Source organism: Mytilus californianus, unplaced genomic scaffold, assembly GCF_021869535.1.
Source record: "Mytilus californianus isolate M0D057914Y unplaced genomic scaffold, xbMytCali1.0.p SCAF_7, whole genome shotgun sequence".
Taxonomy (NCBI): domain Eukaryota; kingdom Metazoa; phylum Mollusca; class Bivalvia; order Mytilida; family Mytilidae; genus Mytilus; species Mytilus californianus.
This window is the reverse complement of record NW_026262723.1, coordinates 108,780,249-108,794,230: the sequence shown is the minus strand read 5'-3', so window position 1 is coordinate 108,794,230 and position 13,982 is coordinate 108,780,249. Positions and strand designations below refer to the sequence as shown.

General features: G+C 33.6%; 1 protein-coding gene across 5 annotated transcripts in view; it reads right to left on the bottom strand.

Annotated features, from left to right (window-relative positions):
* LOC127709817 (deleted in malignant brain tumors 1 protein-like) overlaps window positions 1-13,982 on the bottom strand; it is a 127,522-nt gene that overhangs the window by 30,119 nt on the left and 83,421 nt on the right. For all 5 annotated transcript variants that reach the window (XM_052215472.1, XM_052215471.1, XM_052215473.1 and 2 more), the window contains 7 exons: window positions 12,220-12,398; window positions 9,199-9,340; window positions 8,624-8,853; window positions 5,353-5,497; window positions 2,987-3,180; window positions 2,266-2,407; window positions 1,343-1,524 (listed from right to left, as the gene is read on the bottom strand). In XM_052215472.1, the coding sequence (XP_052071432.1) occupies window positions 1,343-1,524; window positions 2,266-2,407; window positions 2,987-3,180; window positions 5,353-5,497; window positions 8,624-8,853; window positions 9,199-9,340; window positions 12,220-12,398 (1,214 nt within the window). The remainder of the gene's footprint in view (window positions 1-1,342; window positions 1,525-2,265; window positions 2,408-2,986; window positions 3,181-5,352; window positions 5,498-8,623; window positions 8,854-9,198; window positions 9,341-12,219; window positions 12,399-13,982) is intronic.

Below are 13,982 nucleotides of genomic sequence, written 5' to 3'. Positions count from 1 at the left end.
CATTCAATAAACCAAACATAGTTGACCTATTGCTTATAGTTTCTAAGAAACAGTCTTAACCAAGAAAACTTAACATTGACCAATGAACCATGAAAATGAGGTCAAGGTCAGATGAACCATGCCAGGCAGACATGTACACCTTACAATCAATTTATGCATTAAATATAGTTGACCTATTGCTTATAGTATCTAAGAAACAAACTTAACCATGAAAACTTAATATTGACCAATGAACCATGAAAATGAAGTCAAGGTCAGATGATACCTGCCAGACAGACATATACACCTTACAATCCTTCCATACAACAAATATAGTTGATCTATAGCTTATAGTTGAAGAAAAACAGACCAAAACACAAAAACTTAACACTGAGAAATGAACCGTGAAAATGAGGTCAAGGTCAAATAAAACCTGCGAGACTAACATGTACATCATAAAATATTTCCATACACCAAATATAGTTGACCTATTGCATATAGTATTAGAAAAAAAGACCAAAACTCAAAAACTTAACTTTGACCACTGAACCATGAAAATGAGGTCAAGGTCAGATGACACCTACCAGTTGGACATGTACAACTTACAATCATTCCATATACCAAATATAGTAGACATACTGCTTATAGTATCTGATATATGGACTTGACCACGAAAACTTAACCTTGTTCACTGATCCATGAAATGAGGTCGAGGTCAAATGAAAATTGTCTGACGGGCATGAGGACCTTGCAAGGTACGCACATACTAAATATAGTTATCCTATTACTCATAATAAGAAAGAAATTAACATTACAAAAAATGTTGACTTTTTTTTCAAGTAGTCACTGAACCATGAAAATGAGGTCAAGGACAATGGACATATGACAGACGGAAACTTCGTAACATAAGGCATCTATATACAAAGTATGAAGCAACCAGGTCTTCTAGCTTCTAAAATATAAAGCTTTTAAGAAGTAAGCAAACGCCGCCGCCGCCGCCGGATCACTATCCCTATGTCGAGCTTCGAGGCTCGACAAAAATAGCTGTTCTTTGAGTAATTTTAAGATTCATTGTTTTGTATTCAACCAACTTTAAACCAGTCATAATGTCATTGATAACTCAATTTCAACTTGCTACTGTCAGGTCAAATCTTTTGTGATGTGACTAAGTCAAAATACAGCACTTTTCAAAAACTTCTTACAGCAAATATTGACCTTAAAATCAAATAAAACATAAAATATTACCACAACATATTGGACAGTACAACAGACAACACAACCACAAACTCAAATACTGTAGTGTTTATGACTTAAAAAAAGTGATGAAGAAAATCAAAATGACTTAGAGAATAATTGTACTAACTTGTAACCCTTTCTGTTCCACAGATGACACCAGCATCTTCTTCGTGACCACAATTACTGTTACCCCAGCCCTCATGTACACAGTCATAAATATTACTCTCAGATCCTTGGCACTGCACATTATCTAATAATATAGGACCAGTACTGGAGCCATAGCCTGCATTCTTAACTGCTATTCCAACACTAAAACATATAATGTTTAAATAGATATAGGAAGATGTGGTATGAGTGCCAATGAGACAACTCTCCATCCAAGTAACAATTTATAAAAGTAAACCATTATAGGTCAAGGTACGGCCTTCAACATGGAGCATTGGCTCACACCAAACAGCAAGCTATAAAGGGCCCCAAAAATTACTAGTGATTACTACATGATTACAAAGGACTCATATTTAAGCCTCTAGTCTTTGTAAAATAAGGAGATGTGGTATGATAGCCAATGAGACAACTATCCACCAGAGATAAAATGACGAACATTTTAGCAACTATAGGTCGCTGTACAGCCTTCAAAATTAACAAAACCTATTCCATATAATAAGCCATAAAAGACCCTGACATAACAAAAAATAAAACAATTTAAATGAGAAACCAACGGCTTGATTTATGTACAAAACAACAAACGAAAAACAAATATAATATAAAGCATCAAACAACAAGCACTGAATTACAGGTTTTCTGTCTTGGGACAGGCACATACAGAATGTGGCAGGATTTATTAAAATGTTAGCATGTTTCCAACCCTCCCCTTAACCTGGGCATTGGTTCTCTAATCTTTTGTGCAGTCTTTTATCATAAGAGTGCTTCAATGCCAATAGGTTGCATTTCCTTCCATACAACATAATGTAAAAAGCTCTCTTTAATAAACAGTAACAGATTTTAAAGTTTATCATCTGTATTCTATCAATTGTAATAGCCTCTGCTTACTTGTATCCCAGCATTTTACACACAACTTTAGCATCCTTATAATCCCAGTAATCGTCACACACTGATCCTGTCTCATGACCTCTGGTAACCTCTACCCGACCTTCACCTTCAAAGCTGCCATCATGTAAATTCACTGTAACGTCTACAAAGATTTTAGAGATGTCCTTTTTGAAAAGGTTAAGTTTACGTAATAAGTATCTGAAACAATCACACATCAACTACTATGTTAAGATGTATATATCGTCACTTGGTTCTGTTTATAGTGATAGAAAGTGCAATTTAATTACACAACATTTTAAAAATTATTTTGTTTAAAAAAAAATTTAAAAATGTTAATAACTAAATTGCATTATTATATGATTTGGCAGTTGTAAAATTTAGCAAAGACACAATAAAGATGGGTAATTTATGCTTATTTTAGACTTCTCAATGGTTTAGGAATTATCATAATTCATATATATTTGTTTATAACAAGAATCTCACTGCTCTAACTTAAAGAAACATAATACAAATCAAGGTATATCATACCAATTTTCCTTTCTTTTGTATTTTTTGTCAGAAAGTTTCTAGTTTAAGTAAAAGTAACTTTCTCAGCCTATCATAAAACTTATTCACCAACATCTAATTACCAAAAGGCTTGGTAGTTGCTGATGAAATAAACCCACTTCTATTTTCCCCTATTTTTCAAGCTTACAAGATTACAATCATTACATTAACATACTCATAGTGACATGGATACCATCATCACTACATTTAACACCAGCTATTTCTCTAACTCTTCCACAATTATTCATCTTCCATCCTGCATTTGGACATTCCAGGATTGAACCTTCCTCCCCTGAACACTGTACATCATCCAGCCATATCTCATTTGTTCCAATACCAAAATGGCTCTCATTGGTTGCACTCCCATAGCTGAAAATATATTTTGATCTGTATCAAAACTTCAGCTCTAAATGGTTGCAATTATATAAATATAATGTGTACCAATACTTTCAAGCTGACATACCAAAGAACAGCAAGGTACACAATACTCTTATGCACCCAACTCAGCAAAGCTGGGACCAAAAAAAAATAAAATTATCCCTTTTCTTGTAATAATATCCTGAGCAAGGCTTCTAAAACGGTTGTATTGTCCAGACTTGACCAGTAAATTATATGTATGACTTGTTGTGCCAAGCCTGAAATAGACATATAACATGGGTTTGCCATTTTAACATAATTCAGAGAGAAAATGAATGGGGAATGTGTCCATGGGACACAGATGATGCCCCTGCTTGCATATAACGATATAAATCCACATAACTCATAACAGTAAAATAGACGCTACCCAAATTTGTACTTGATCTGAGTTTTGTGGTAATAAGCATTGTGTATAAGTTTCATAACATTTGGTTGAGGCAAACTTAAGTTAGAGAACGGAAAGATTCAGCAATTTTTCCATTTGTAAAGGGGCATAACTCTAGAACATTAAAAGTGACGCCACCAAAATTCAAACTTGATCTGTATCTTGTGGTAATTAGGCTAATTAGCATTGTGTATAAGTTTCATAACATTTTATTTAAGTCAAACTAAAGTTAAAGAATGGAAACCAATTTTGGGACATACAGAGGGATGTACAGACAGACGTACAGACAGACAAGAGTAAAATCTAATGCCCCCTCCACTACGGTGGGGGAATAAAAATTAAAGTTTATGCAATCTTTTTGACCTGACCTTTTGCCTTAAACAGCCACACATTTCCAGTCATAAAAGTGACATGATGAATAATTACTATGACAAGGCTTTTTTTAACGACCTTCACTACCCCTGAGGGTCTTACACGATCAAAACAAACTCTACTTTGATACCCTCTCATTACAGTCAAGGTTAATTAGTTCTCTGACAGTTTAAATTTACCTGTTCAGGCGACAGGTAAACTATTTTGTACAGGACATTTATCGGTCTATTAAAATTTATTTTCTTAAATTTCAGCGGTTTGCATCTAATTAATTTAATGAAAAAGATTTAGATTATCAAAAATATGTATATAAATATGATTTGATGTAAAATTTAAAAAGGTAGTAATAAAGGTTTTAAGTGAAAAAAGTCAGAACCATGTCGTTTGAACTAAAACACAAGTGCACATGTGTGAGATTTAATTATGCATCCGAATTTTTACATAACCTAAAATTATCATTGGTACCTTTATCTAATGTTCATTTCAAGTATTTTCCTGAAGAAATAACAGAGCTACTTAAACTCAATGGTGCTATGTAAGCGTACACAGATTTTAAGTACCCGTTCTTGGTCCGTGTTTTACCATTGTCAAGTCAACATCGAATTTATATCAAAAGTCAAGTTATATATCATTTTTGTGTCAATCATAATTTATATGATGCCCAACTGATTACCATGGTTGCCTTTTGTTACTAAGTCTTAAGGGATTAAAATCGGGATAAGACAAAAAATGTCCAGCTAGCTCAAATGTTTTTGGAAGCCCTGATCCTGAGATGAAAAACCATGTATGAAGCCCAAAATTGTATCAATTTTACATCAATGTATGCATCTGGTATAAAATATATTTCCAAAACATTTCTTATTTAGAGAAAGACTATTTTAGTTCAAATGTTTCAAGTTGATCAAAAATGAAGGAAGAATACATTGAACAAATAAAGTGGTTACTCAGGTGATGTGTCACATCATAACCTTGTCATTAAAACTCCAGTACTATCTTGAAACATAACCTGACTTAAGGATTTGTATAATGATTGTCAAGTTATGGTTTACAGATTGACCTTTGGCTCCTGACATGAGTATTGTATTGGAGTTTTATACTTTATTTGACCTTTTAACTTTTTTTATTTGAGCGTCACTGATGATTCTTTCTGTAGAAGAAACATGCATCTACAAAATCATAAGCTTTTGATGAGTTTTTCCCCCTGGTTTGAGAGCCTTTTTGTGTGCCAAATCTTATTATTATGGACCATGAATAAAGCTGTATTACATTGACCAGGATTTACCTGTTTTTAAGTCTGCTATTACTGGTACCTTTTAACAAAAATGCAAAACACCACTGCCTTTTGTGCTATAAAAAATCATAATTACCTGTATCCCAGCATTCTACAGATAACTGTAGCATCATTATTGTCCCACAAGTCATCACATATGGTACCAGTCTGTCCTCCATAGGTCAATAAAACATTGCCTTCCTTGTCAGAATCTCCACCAATCAGCTGCACTGTTACAGATTCTGAAACAACCACCAACCAATGAGATGTTTAAGGATAAAGCATTTGTAATGTCATTTTTTTATTGATAAAAAAATCTAGAAATAATAAATGACAGTTTGATAATTATTTAGCATAAAAGGCTTCTGATTACTGAAATGAAGCTGGTAGAAGTATAAAAGTATAAATATGGTCAGAAAATTCATAAAAAAATCAAACAAGTCCCAAGTAAGTATCAATAAAATGCTCCGCTGGGCGCAGCATGATACGACCGCAGAGGTCGAACCCTGAACAGTTGGGCCAAGTATGGACACAACATTCAAGCTTGATACAGCACTGAATTTGGATTATAATTAAATATTTGACACAGCATAGGTTTCTGACACAGAATGAATGTGGTCTAAGAACTTAAAAAAATTTAATTTACCTATTCAAACCATATCATTATTATTTGCTTTTATATATAAATCAGAAATAACCAATTTAAAATGGAAAATTTTAAAGAAAAAAAAGGAAAAAAAAATCTCCCCCCAAATTTTTTGAACCCCCTTATGATTCATCACCCCCAAACTCAATCCCAGCCTTCCCTTTGTGGTATGGTACCTTGCAGTACAATTTCAGAGAGATCCATACACTTGAACACAAGTTATTGTCTGGAAACTAGAAAAATGCTTGTTTTTTGCCCCTTTTTTGCCCCAAATTCCTAAAATTTTGAGGCAATTACCCACAAAATCAATCCCAGCCTTCCCTTTGTGGTATGGTACCTTGCAGTACAATTTCAGAGAGATCCATACACTTGAACACAAGTTATTGTCTGGAAACTAGAAAATTGCTTGGTTTTTTTTTTCCCTTTTTGGCCCCTAATTCCTAAAAATTTTGAGGCAATTACCCCCAAAATCAATCCCAGCCTTCCCTTTGTGGTATGGTACCTTGCAGTACAATTTCAGAGAGATCCATACACTTAAAAAAAAGTTATTGTCTGGAAACTAGAAAAATGCTTATTTTTGGCCCCTTTTTGGCCGCTTTAATTTCCTAAACGTTTTGGGCAATTACCTCCAAACTCAATTCCAGCTTTCCCTTTGTGATATGGAACCTTGTAGTACAATTTCATAAAGATCCATACACTTACACACAAGTTATTGTCATGAAACTAGAAAAATGCTTGTTTTTTGCTCCTTTTTTGGCCCCTAATTCCTAAAATTTTGAGGCAATTACCCCCAAAATCAATCCCAGCATTCCCTTTGATATGAAACCTTGTGGTACAATGTCAGAGAGATCCATACACTAACACACAAGTTATGTCTGGAAGTTACAAAAATGCTTATTTTTGGCCCCTTTTTGGCCCCTAATTCCTTAACTGTTGGTACCATAACCCCCAAAATCAATCCCAACCTTCCTTTTGTGGTATTGTTATTGTCATGAAACTAGAAAAATGCTCTTTTTTTTGCCCCTTTTTTGGCCCCTAATTCCAAAATTTGGAGGCAGTTACCCCGAAAATCAATCCTAGCATTCCCTTTGTGATATGGAACCTTGTGGTACAATGTCAGACAGATCCATACACTAACACACAAGTTATGTCTGGAAGTTACAATAAACTGTTATCACAGAGATATGTCTCGCCTTTTTGTAATTTTGATAATGCAAATGTTGAAATTAAAATAGCAATAATTTAACATGTAAGTTATGCAAATATTCAAAGTCGATGAACCATGACTGAAGGTACATGGCTAAACAATCTGTGCCAATGCTAATACAACTGCATACCAAATACCATTGACTTATTATAAGTCGTTCCCTTTAAACAAACCTATGCACAAACATTAACTTGTAAACTATGTAAAAGTTTCAAAGTCAATGAACCATGATCAGGGGTGGGGCTATATAATCTCCATGGAAACGATACTTGCAAATGCCAATAAATTTGCATACCAAATATCATTGACTTAACATTAGCAGTTCATCTTGAACTGATCTAATCACAAACTAATACATGTAAAGTAAGCAAAAGTTTCAAAGTAAATAGACCATGACTGAGGGGGCAGGGCCAAATATTCTCCATGAAAATGAGATGTGCTAATGCTTATACAACTGAACACCAATTAACATTGGCCTACCACTAATGGTTCCCCTTGAACTGGCCTAATCACAAACTAATACATGTTAACTTAGCAAAATTTTCAAAGTCTATAGACCATGACTAAGGGGGTGGAGCCAAATAATCTCCATGGAACTGAGATATGCCAATGCTTATACAACTGCATACCAAATATCATTGAACTTCCACTAGTGGTTCCCCATAAATTGACCTAATCACAAACTAATACATGTAAACTATGAAAAGTTTCAAAGTCAATAGACCTTGAATGAGGGGGCGGGGCCAAATAATCTCCATGGTAATGAGATGTGCCAATGCTAACACAACTGCATACCAAATATCATTGACCTACCACTAGTGGTTCACCATGAACTAGACCTAATCACAAACTAATATATTGTTGACGCCGCCGTTGCCGTCACCGCCGCCAACGCCGGAAACAGCATACCTATGTCTCGCTTTTTGACTCCGTCAAGGCGAGACAAAATTGCTTATTTTTTGCCCCTTTTTGACCCCTAATTCCTTAACTGTTGGTACCATAGCCCCCAAAATCAATCCCAACCTTCCTTTTGTGGTATTGAACCTTATGGTAAAATTTCATAGAGATCCATTCACTTAAACTAAAGTTAGAGTGCGAAAACCAATGTGTTTTCAGACGACGCCGACGCCGACGTCATACCAATATACGACCGCAAATTTTTTTTGCGGTCGTATAAAAATTTAAAGAAAGATTAAATGGATGAAAATCAGATTATACACATTCTTGGGACTTTGCCCCTAGCGATTAACACCACAGATATTGCTTAATTGATTTACAAAACTGAGATTTTATTCAAACAAAATCCTGAACTTTTATCAAAACTTTTTCAATGTTATTGTATTGTATCGTGATCACAACTTCAGTGCAAACTATCTGAAATCAAAATTTTAACCTGGTACTTCAGTGATGAATGCACAAAAAGACAAACAGACGGACTGTTTAATTGTTGAATGGACATATAGACGGGAAAATAATATGCCCCCACTATTGAAAATTTATTATGACTATTCCTACCTGGTATAGATTGAACAGTTGTTGAGACTGTATACGTAGTACTTGTAGTAGTATCTGAAACAGTACAGCTAAGTAAAGCTGACCCAAATTTGTCACATGACTCATGCCAGTATGGCTGTAGACCTTGATTACTGACACACTCAGCTAATGATGTTTCGTTCTGTAAACAGTGAATTCCTCCCAACCACTTACTGTTAATACTATATGTTGTTGTTAAAATGTCTACTCCACTGAAAAAAAAACATATACATATATATTTATTCAAAGATATGAAAGTACTGTCATCCTTCTATAAAGGACTTGTCAAGATCTACAAAGTGTATCATTGTTTGTAATGTTCTATAACTCTTTTCTTCAAGAATTCCATTTAGGTAAGAAATTTTTATAAAATTTGTTCAATTTCTTGCTGGTATTTGCCACAGAAAAGCACTGTAGACATTATATTTATAATGTGTTATTTTTATTTACCAGCATTTTTATTGCATTTACTAAAAGGAATATTTTGAAAATGCTTCTTAAGACCAATTACAAATTCCTTCTTATGAGTGAATTCTGCTGATTATATGATAACATACCTGTATCCTAAGGAATGACATATAGTTCTTGCCTCTGATGTTCCGATGTCATCTCTACATATACCTCCTACCGTTCCATTGACTGTCACCTCTATACGACCTGAATTAGGTCCCCTGCCATTCACAAGTTGAATATGAATATCTGTTTAAAAAATATTATACATGCTTATTCATTTGACTTTTATCTAACAGTCTAGACTAAGAAACAACTAATTTTCAAATTTAAACATAGGGCTTTATGGCATGATAAATAATCGACAACATTTCATACATTTTGTTTTAGAGGACTATTTGTAAAGATGCTAGTTTTAAAAATTAATGCTTACCTCATTTTATGATTCAAGAAATTTTTAGTCTCACTTTCAGACATAAATGCATTTATCTGTTTATGTCATGCATTTCCTATGCTGATATTCTAATTCTAAAACACTTTTTGAAATAGAAATTACAGGTCATAAAGCTCTATTTTGGAAGTATATAAAACTGGCGAAGTCTATAGAATTTTCATTTCTGTAACCACAGAGATAATTTTTTCCCATTATGGGTCAAATTTGCCTACTGTCTAATAGAATTTTTTTTATATGGATCAGCCTATTTGATTCCTGTTCAAACACTAAGAATTTATTGCAACCATACTTCATGTCAGGCACTGACAACCAGGGAAATGCTGTAAACAGGACTGGTTTACAATACACATTTGTATCATGTATTAGTACACATTTTTAATTTTAAGAACTGTGAATTCATTATTATTCGTTGGATATCAATTTTCGTAGATTTCATGGGTAAAGAAAGGACACATTTTCCATGGGGTTACATATGCAGACTTAAACAAAAAGTGGATATCAAATATCCATGAAGTTCTATCGGCTTGAGTGCAGAATTTGGCAAAACTTTAATATCATATATCCACATAATACAATTTTTCCTCAATCAATCCAAATTGGTCGAAAAAATAAATGAAGTTGCAATCTGATATAAATTATTTGATTTATCATCTGGAAACCAAGATGAATGGACAGACAATTCAAAATCTATATACACCCACAACTTCGAATGGGGTATATTAACACTACTGGGACAAATATAGTTATCCTAATGGTATAGAACCACTAATTAAGGCCCGGTCGGAAAGAACATACAAGAAAGTAGTACATATTTTAAACAAAATAGTTCCTACGCATAGCTGTATCTTTGTCAATAGGTGGAATATTTGGGTAGTTTTGGTATCAAATGAAAGCTTGGGGACTTGGGATCACTGTAGAACCCTTGTTGAAAGTTTCTTTTGAATAATAAAGAAGTATATACAATTTTTATAGGAGGGCTCATTTGCCCTGTTGTTCTGATTAGAAGTACCTGTTTTTGTACTATCAAACTTCCCGGAACCAGTACGCTCTAATATGCAATTAAAGGTATGTTGAATTTTTCAGCACAAGTCAGGATAAGGTATAGTTTTGACATGAAATAACTGCTACTTCATTTGAACTTAAGACAAAGTAGCCATTAATGCTTGAAATTGCAGAATTTAACATAGAAAGCAATGGGGCTATGAATTAGTGGTTTTATACCTATTACTGAAAGGCATGTGAAATTCTATTTTTAGAAATCATACCCTTTACAATGAAAATTAGTCACATTTGTTGTCAGTTATCATGTTACATTATTTTTTTGATGTACCAATTATGTTGGTGTCAAATTACAACCCTCAAATTGCTACAATAAGGTATTTCAGCCTTTTTTGAGCATTTAGCATGCACACAGTTAAGATTTTACCTGAAGTTTAAATTTTTCCATTACCTTAGACTGAAACCAATGAAACATGTATATTATGACTAGTTAGTAGTATAAATATTGCTTTTGGTCAAATTATCTAGTGAGTGTTCATGTTTTATTGAGTTTCTTAGTGAATCATTTATTTTCAAATGAAATTGATGTATACTTATATAGGATTTCCAAAATCTCACTTGAAATGCATTTTATAACCAGTTTAGCAAATTGTCTAGCTGCGAGATACATAAATTGCTCTTTTTGATCCATGTTTATACATAAAAGTATGGTTTTTACCAAATCACTCTCCTTTTTCAACATGTAGAAAAAAGGGGGGTCAAAATTATCTATTATTTTTTATGTTTGGACCACTGTATTTATATTCAAGGAAGAATCTTTGATAAAAATAAGACAAATATGTAAGGACACTGCTATTTGAGTAGATATTAACAAATAAGAACTGGTAAACATTGAAAAAATGTCATATCTGTCACTATTAGTATTCCTATGGAGTTTTCTTTGTATAACGCATATGTTACTACCAGTCCAATTTGAGCTTGAATTCAGTGATATTGTGTTTTGACTAAAGCTTTATGTGTTTTGACTAAAGCTTTATGTGTTTTTCTATGCTAGAAATAGATCATAGAAGGAAGTTAAGTCAAGCAGAAGTCAATATAACAAGTTAGGTGCTGTTATAGGTATAGAACCACTAATTAAGGCCCGGTCGGAAAGAACATACAAGAAAGTAGTACATATTTTAAACAAAATAGTTCCTACGCATAGCTGTATCTTTGTCAATAGGTGGAATATTTGGGTAGTTTTGGTATCAAATGAAAGCTTGGGGACTTGGGATCACTGTAGAACCCTTGTTGAAAGTTTCTTTTGAATAATAAAGAAGTATATACAATTTTTATAGGAGGGCTCATTTGCCCTGTTGTTCTGATTAGAAGTACCTGTTTTTGTACTATCAAACTTCCCGGAACCAGTACGCTCTAATATGCAATTAAAGGTATGTTGAATTTTTCAGCACAAGTCAGGATAAGGTATAGTTTTGACATGAAATAACTGCTACTTCATTTGAACTTAAGACAAAGTAGCCATTAATGCTTGAAATTGCAGAATTTAACATAGAAAGCAATGGGGCTATGAATTAGTGGTTTTATACCTAATGGGCACAAGAATCCAATAAAGATAACATTATCAATGAAAGATTTTTTAACAGCCTTATGTCAATATGGTACAGAACAAACATACCAGTAGGTGGCGCTTTTTCGCAGATAACCCCAGCATCTTCTGAATGAGAACAATCATGTATAGTTGTATAGCTACATTGTAGTATAGAAGTTTCTGTACCAGAACAGCGCAGGTTGTCAATCCAAATCTCTCCAGTACCTTCACCAAACATACCCACAGTATTGTCTAATGCCCTACCACTGAAACATAAATTACAGTAATGCTAATTCTATCCAAATATCTCCAGTACTTAACAATTTACACTGACAATAATGTCTATTACTCTTCCATTGAAACTGTAGTCGAGTCTGCTCACCAAATCTGTCCATTTCAGGGCATGAAGCATATTTCAAAGATTTTAAATGTAATGAGACTTGCAATACAGCAGTGTATAGAGATTTCTGTACAACGTAAGATGTCTTTTCAAATCTTGATTATACCCTCACCATGGATACTGACAACAATGTCTGCAACCCTAAAATCCTTTAAATACAAGAGTGCACAAACTGAAATGTCTCGCCTTCTTTACTTGTGATTGAATTCATGTTTAAACAAGTATCATATAACTTTCAACTAGCTGTCAGTAGCTGCTAATACTCTCAGATCTGTACGTAGTGTCTTTTTTGTTGTGGGGATGTATAAATACCCTGCCACATCTGGTCTGTGTTTTAGTTACTTATTTTCTGCTTTGTATGTGCCTGTCCCAAGTCAGGAGCCTGTAATTCAGTGGTTGTTGTTTGTTGCTGTATATCATATTTGTTTTTCGTTCATTGTTTTGTACATAAATCAGGCCGTTAGTATTATTGTTTGAATTGTTTTACATTTGTCATTTTGGGACCTTTTATAACTGACTATGCGGTATGGGTTTTGCTCAATGTTGAAGGCCATACAGTGACCTATAGTTGATAACTTTTATGTCATTTGGTCTCAGGTGGAGTGTTGTTTCATAGTGTTGTTGGCAGTTATACCACATCTTCTTATTTTTATATTAACATTATCAATGAAACATGAAAACGAGGTCAAGGTCAGATGAACCATGCCAGACATACATATACACTTTACAATCATTCCATACACGAAATATAGTGGTCCTATTGCCTTAAGTATCTGATAAACTGACAAACCCATTAAAACTCAACATGACTAATGAACCATGAAAATGTCTGACATGTACACCATATAATCATTCCATACACCAAATATAGTTGATCTATTGATTTAAGTATCTGATAAACTGACAAATACATTAAAACTTAACAAGACTAATGAACCATGAAAATGTCTGACATGTACACCATATAATCATTCCATACACCAAATATAGTTGATCTATTGCTTATCCGAGATACTGACTTGACCACGTAAACTTAACCTTGATCAATCATCCATAAAATGAGGTTGAGGTTATTCTGCAGGTTACAGGATAGAAACTCTTGATATCCATTTATTCTGCAGGTAACATGAAAGAAATATGTAATATCAAATCATTCTACAGGTTACTTAAAAGATACCTGTGATATCCAATCATTCTCTTTGTTACATGAAAGATAACTGTGATATCCAATCATTCTCTATGTTACATGAAAGATAACTGTGATATTCCATCATTATACAGGTTACTTAAAAGATATCTATGATATCCAATCATTCTCTATGTTACAGGAAAGAATACCTGTGATATCCAATCATTCTCTATGTCACATGAAAGATACCTGTGATATCCAATCATTCTCTATGTTACATGAAAGATACCTGTGATATCCAATCATTCTCTATGTTACATG